Source organism: Colobus angolensis, unplaced genomic scaffold, assembly GCF_000951035.1.
Source record: "Colobus angolensis palliatus isolate OR3802 unplaced genomic scaffold, Cang.pa_1.0 Scaffold393, whole genome shotgun sequence".
Classification (NCBI taxonomy): Eukaryota; Metazoa; Chordata; class Mammalia; order Primates; family Cercopithecidae; genus Colobus; species Colobus angolensis.
In genome coordinates this window covers 1,589,949-1,596,713 of record NW_012117299.1, presented here as the reverse complement: position 1 = coordinate 1,596,713, position 6,765 = coordinate 1,589,949, and the positions used below count along the sequence as shown (strand labels likewise).

The 6,765-nt window shown below is 32.4% G+C and overlaps 1 protein-coding gene across 1 annotated transcript in view; it reads right to left on the bottom strand.

Moving 5' to 3' along the window:
• The window catches only part of IMPG2 (interphotoreceptor matrix proteoglycan 2), a 98,889-nt gene extending 93,398 nt beyond the window's left edge, over positions 1–5,491 (bottom strand). The window contains exons 1-2 of the mRNA XM_011955046.1: positions 5,207–5,491; positions 4,504–4,752 (exon numbers count right to left, since the gene is read on the bottom strand). Of these exons, the coding sequence (XP_011810436.1) occupies positions 4,504–4,752; positions 5,207–5,288 (331 nt within the window). The 5' untranslated portion in view covers positions 5,289–5,491. The remainder of the gene's footprint in view (positions 1–4,503; positions 4,753–5,206) is intronic.
• Between the last annotated feature and the right edge of the window lie 1,274 nt (positions 5,492–6,765).

Below are 6,765 nucleotides of genomic sequence, written 5' to 3'. Positions count from 1 at the left end.
CTCCACCAAGTATACCCACAAAGGGTCATAAAATGGCACCCATACAGCCCAGACACATGAACAACAGTAATCAATAAAGTATGTTGTACAAGAACCTTCAATCAAAACACAGACTTGTAGAGAGAAACTAGAAGCCTTCCATCATTTGTTGTTACTGTTGTTTAACAGCTGAGGCAGGTATTCTGGTGATGCCACTGTTCTGCTTAGTTACCTTGAACACATTCTTCTTCACTGTATTAACAGTATAGCATACTTTTTACTGTGAAGTGCTAACATGTAAATAAGTATAAGAAAATGATTGCTTGTTTGTAGCATGTAAATTCAGAGTCAGGAATGATGATGATGCCAAATAGCTACAGATTGTCCACATGAGTGCCTGAAATAGTGACACCTTTGCTTTCTGATGGTTAAGTGTACAAAAACTTACTTTGTGCACAAAATTATCAAAAATATTGTATAAAATTACTTCAGATAAGTGTATAAGGTGTATATGAAACATAAATGAATTCTGTGTATAGATTTCAGTCTCATTCTCAAGATATCTCATGTCTATGCAAATATTCACAAATCCAAGAAAATATGAAACCCACAACACTTCTGGTCCCAAGCATTTTTGGATGAGAAATAGTCAATCTGTATTGTTAAGATGGCAATTCTCCCCAAATTGATCTATAGAATGAAACACAATCCCAATCAAAATTTCAGCAGCCCTTTTGTAAAACTTGGTAAGCTGATTCTAATATTTATATGGAATATAAAAGACTGCATAACCAAACAAATTTGAAAAAAGAACAGAGGTTGGAGGACTTACACTATCTGATTCAAGACCTATAATAAAGCTTACAGTAAATAAGACACTATGGTGTTGGCATAAAAATAGACAAATAAGTGAAACAGAATGAAGAGTGCAGAAATGGATCCACCGTATATGAACACTGATTTTCCACAAAAATGCAAAGGCATGAAAGGATAATCTTTTTTAACAAATGGTATTGGAACAATTAGCTCTGCATATTCAAAATATTAACTTTGATCCATATGTCATAATCAAAAATTAAAGCAGATCACAGATCTACATCTAGAACCTAAAAACGGTAAAAATTCTACAGGAAAAGACTGAGAAAGAAAACACTTTGTGATCTTGGGTTATGCAAACTAAGATCAAAAACTAAAAGGATGCTCCCCCAAAAAGCCTGATAAATTTGACTTTATCAAGTGTTAAAACTTCTGCTCCTTAAAAGACATCATTAAGAAAATAGAAAAGGCAAGCTACAGATGGTGAGAAAAACATATGCAAAGTATATGTTTGACAAAGAACTTATATTTAGAACACATTAAGAACTATTACAACTCAATAATAGACAAGCAACCCATTTTTTAATGGGCAAAATATTCAAATAGGCTCCTCACTAAAAAAAATCTATAAATGACAAATAATTATGTTAAAAATGTGCTCAAAACTGTTAGTCATAAGCGGTTAAGAAAATGCAAATTAAAACCACAATAAGATATACATCCACTACAATGGCTAAAGTTGAAAAGACCAACTATACCAAGTGTTGTGAGGATGTGAAGAAAATGGGATCCTGCTACACTGTTGGTGACACAGTCATATTGGAAAACGTGGCAATTTACTGGAAAGTTAAACATATACCTATCATGTGACCCAGACGTTCCACCATTATTACTCAATAGAAATGAAAATATGTTCGCAGAAAAACTTGTACCCAAATGATCATAATTTGTTTCCTTGTAATCAGTAATAACTAAAAACAACCCAAATATCCCATATTGTGGTATATCCATAATATAGAATGCTACCCAACAATAAAAGCTAACAAACTATTGATACACAAAAAAATGCATAAATTTCAAAATAATTACACTGAGTAAAAGAAACCAGACCAAAAAAAGAGTACATACCAAAAATATATATGTATAGAAAATGCAAACTAATACAGAGTGACAGAAAGCAAATTCATGGTTGCCTCAGTATTGGGGTAAGGAGAGGCAGTGAGGGAGGTGGGCATTATAAATGGTCATAAAGAAACGTTTAAGAGTGATTGATAGGTTTATTATCTTAACTATAAGATGGTTTCAAGGGTAAATTTGTCAAAACTAATGAAATAGTATACTTTAAATATATGCAGGCTGTATTCCATTAAAATATACCTCAATAAAGCTATATTTTAAAAAGTCCAACAATGCATTTTAAAAAAAAAAAAAAGAGAGGGGCATCCTAGTACGCTGTTTAATTTTACAAAACATTAGCTTAAATACAGTTGTGTCTTCCTCAGAAACACTTTTCAAATTTGTTACAAAAACTAGCAATGGATACCAAACTCTGTATGAAGGAAAATTGAGCCAACTATTAGACTGAATTGGCTTGGTAGAAAGAGCTAAGATCCTTAGTTGGACATTGAATAACTCCCTCCCTCTAAATTGCAAGCATTTGGTGTTAAGGGCATAATACAATTATCTCTTCAAAATCAAGCGAGACCTATGTTGAAATACTCATTTATCTCAAATTTTAAAAACATAACAAATGAAATATTTATTCTTTACTATGACCAGTAACAGCTCTCTCAGCTATAATCTTGATGTCATGTGCCAACCATCTTAGCTGTATGAGATCCCTTTTCAAGGATCCTATTCATAGCATCTGTATTTTAAAATCAATTATTCTAGGAATGCTTTATCTTCATTTTTGTCAGCTCCTTTTTCAACAGTATCTCTTGAATTTATAAAAACAAGAGCAAGTCAATCAAAAGGTATGACCAAATCCCTTACATGATTGGTTGTTTCCTCTTCACTATTTAATCAGTTCCCAAAATACCAAGATATTTTAAAACAATATAAAGTACAGTGAGACCCCATGTCTACTAAAAATACAAAAAAACAAACTAACAAAAAAAACACCTAGGCATGGTGGCATGTGCCTGTAATCCCAGCTACTCGGGAGGCTGAGGCAGGAGAATCACTTGAACCCAGGAAGTGGAGGATGCAGTGAGCCAAGATCATGCCACTGCACTCCAGCCTGGACGACAGAATGAGAGTCTGTTCCAAAAAATAGTAACAATAAATAATAATAATAATAATATAACGTAAAAATCCAGGTGGTAGAAATCAAATATTGATAAATTAACTGTCATTCTCATTCACCTTCAGTTCCTTTATTCTCTTCCCACTGTCTTTGGAATTTTCCATTTCTGGCATATGGCCTATATTCAAAATGCCAGGTCTATGGATCTCCATTTAAAAAGCAAAAGGAAAGCTTATTGCACAGTAATGTTTGATAGCTCCCAAATACAATCAAGAAATAGAAATACACTCATAAAAAAAGAGCTGCCAATATAATACATTGTACTACTTTAACAAACAAAAATATCAAATATGTAAACATGTGTAATAGCTGGTATTATATTAAATTTTTATTGTGTTTTTAAAACTTTGATGAGAAGGGAAGAAGGGAAGGACAGGAAGAGGAAAATAAAGAAGATAAAGTAGCAGCTCAGACAGAAGGTTTATATAATCCAGTGCCTGGAAAATTCAGGCTCAATGAACATTCGTTGAATGAATTAATGAATAAATGCATGAATTTAAAAGCCTAATTTTACAATCACTTCATCATCTATCTCCACCTTGTTTACTAACATCACATCCATATTATGGCTTTTTATTGGTTCTTGAGCAGTAAAAAGCAAAGTTTGGGAATCCTTCAAATGTCTAAGGGACATACTAAGATCAATTAAGCAATGTTAGTAAATAAATGAGAAACAGAATTGACTTACATAAAAAGTATGAGATCAAGAATACTGTTTAATTAAAGACAAAATAAAATGTGAGTTTCAGAAATGCCATCACTTTAGATGTAAAAAGTTTTATGTGTACCAACTAGAGAGCAACCTGCGTGAATCTGTAGAATATTTACACTATAAAATATAGAAACTGATTATATTTGTATATATAATAACTATCAATAAATAGGCAAGCGTGTGAGTATACTTTGGTAGAGCTATTTTGTGGGTATACTCAGGCATTTACTGTAATGAAGAAGTAAAAATTAAAATTAATGTAGTCCAAAACATAAACTGGTATTTTTGAAGTGCTTAAAAAGATTTAAGACATTTCCTTTCTGAATATGTTATTGAAATTAATGAAAGACATCTTATTGTGACTGCCCTCATGTGAAAAAAGTTTCTTACATAATGCACTAAAAGCTACAAACTCAAATCATGAATGTTCTTCCTTTGGTTAAGTGCATGTCACTATTAAATGATACTATTGCCTTAGTTGGAGGGCACTGGAAAAAAACATACCTCCTCTCTTAATGTAAACTGTTCTCTGAAGTTACATTAGCACTATATTCTTAGCAGTAGAAAGGTAGTTTTGGCTCAGTCCTGTCTAAATTATCATAAACTTTAATTTACAATGTTACCTAACAAATGATTAAACTATGTTTGAATTTCATTATGGAGCTGAAGGATTTGGATGTTTGCTTACCTCGGACTTTAAAATATTTCACATGATTTGCCACAGCCTCTGTAACACTTTCATCTGGGCAGATTTTTACTCCATTAGGAAACAGAATAGATCTCCGCCTTCTGAGTAACCACTGTCTTTCACTTTCTTTGAGGTCCAGAGGCTGTTTCTTTTTGGTAGCTAGAGAAAGGTCTGTTGATTCTTCAGGCAGGAGAAAAGAAACTGCACTCTTGGGTTCTTGGATCTCCTCTAAAGATAAGTAGGTTTGTGCTACAGAATGAAAGTATAGTCAAGTCTTCTGATAATGAAGATACAGTACAAAAGGTAACAACTAAAGAAAAACTGACGCTTGTGCTACATTAAGATATAGAAGCCAATGCCCAAATCATAGGCAGGCAGGCATATCTAAGGAAAAGAGGAGTGAAGCATTCAATCTTTTTCCATTTAACTCCCACTCCTTTCATTCAAGATTGTTATCAAAATCAAGTAAATATACATCCAATTTCAACAAAATAAAAAAAGGTCTAAACCAGAAATTACTAATGAGGAGGGAAAACCAAAATTATTGGAGATATTTTAAAACAGTTTAAATAAAGCAATATCAAAGATTAATATAGTAGTATTTGATTCAATTTCTTGCAGCAATCACATCAAATAATGTTATTTTTGAAGAGCATATACTACAGACATGGAAAGATAAAAACAAATGCAGATTTTTAAATACCTGTTAACGATGGAAAGTCTCCTATCAGGACAAATATCAAAATACCCAGAGAAATCTTCCCAAAAAGAGGAAACATAATCATTTGGGCCAAAACCAAAGGAATGAGGAGAGGACAAAATCCTTAACTGAGCGTCCAAATCCTTGAAACTTCCAATAACAAAGAGTTATAGGAAAGACCTAACATTTAAAAGTCTATGTTTGAGAATGAACAACCACTTCAAAACCATTATAAATTAGCGTAAAGAAAAATGGTTGTCCTTTCAAAGTAGCTCTCTCTTCTTTTCTGAAATAACCAGCATGCTATAAAAGCTGGTGAGATAAGCTAATTAGAACAGATGGAGAGAGACAATTTCTTTATTCTAATCTAGCTAAGCTCTTTACTAACACTCTCCTTGCCTTTAACAAGCAGTCCACTAAGAATAATGTGTTTCACATACAATTCACTGATTTTTCCACCTTTTCTGAATCTATTAGTTGAACCTGATAGATTCACATTTTCTGGGTTTTCCTAGGGACTAAGATGTATAAGCATAAAATGTCCAGACTGACTATACCTACCTACTTCAATACAGAGCTACATACAAATTTAGTTTTTGTATTGAAAGTACTCTCTTGCAAATTTCCTTCCTTGATAGAAAAATCACTTACTTTGTCTCCTTCCTTTCCTATAAAATGGAATAGAAATAGTAAACTCATGGTAGAGCTAATGTGAGGATTAAATTAACTAATTAACTAATTTGATCTTCACATTTCTTAGAATAGTGCCCAGAACATACTAAGCACTTAATATAAATGATAGCTGTGTGATAACTTTGTTGTTTAATTTGCCATTAAATGTGAGACCCAGTGTGTTTATCTATATGAGGAACTCTTAACCAAGAAAAGATTTTCTCTGCAGATGAAATTCTCTATATTAGAACAGTTTTTTAGATCAAATAAACCTAGTAGAAAGCAATTCATCAGAATATCTGTGGAAGCTAGGATTTACTATCAAATAGCAATGAGATTATATTTCACGTTATCTTTGGGGAAATCCTCTTAAAAAAAGCGTATTGTAAAGATCTAAACCACATTTCTCTCGAGAATCCTTGACTAATTGTGTTGGCTAAGTCACCCTCAATGTTATTTTACGCTTTAGGAAAAGCTCAAGTATATTTTTTCAATACAGCCTCAAATAAACCACATTTTCAGCCTTTATAAAAGCTAACAAACCTAAATGACTATTAAATACATGTGCATAGCTGCATTTGCAAAATACTGGTAAGTTTATAAGAAACTTATTTGCCAAATTTATTGTATGGTAGGAGAAAAAAAGCCAAAAATTTTATTAGCTAAGTCAGAGTTTAATCTTAAGAAAAGCTTCAGACTGACAATTCAGAACAAGGGACAACTCTTAGGTAACAAATATTAGTTGGAAATTACTCTTTTTGATGGCCTTGACCAAAAAGTTAAAAAAAACTGAGAATCACAGTAATCTAGAAAGATTCCTATATTTAGACTGAGAAAACCTGGGCTCAAATCCTGGTTTTATCACTTACTATTTGATTTTGGTAAATAAC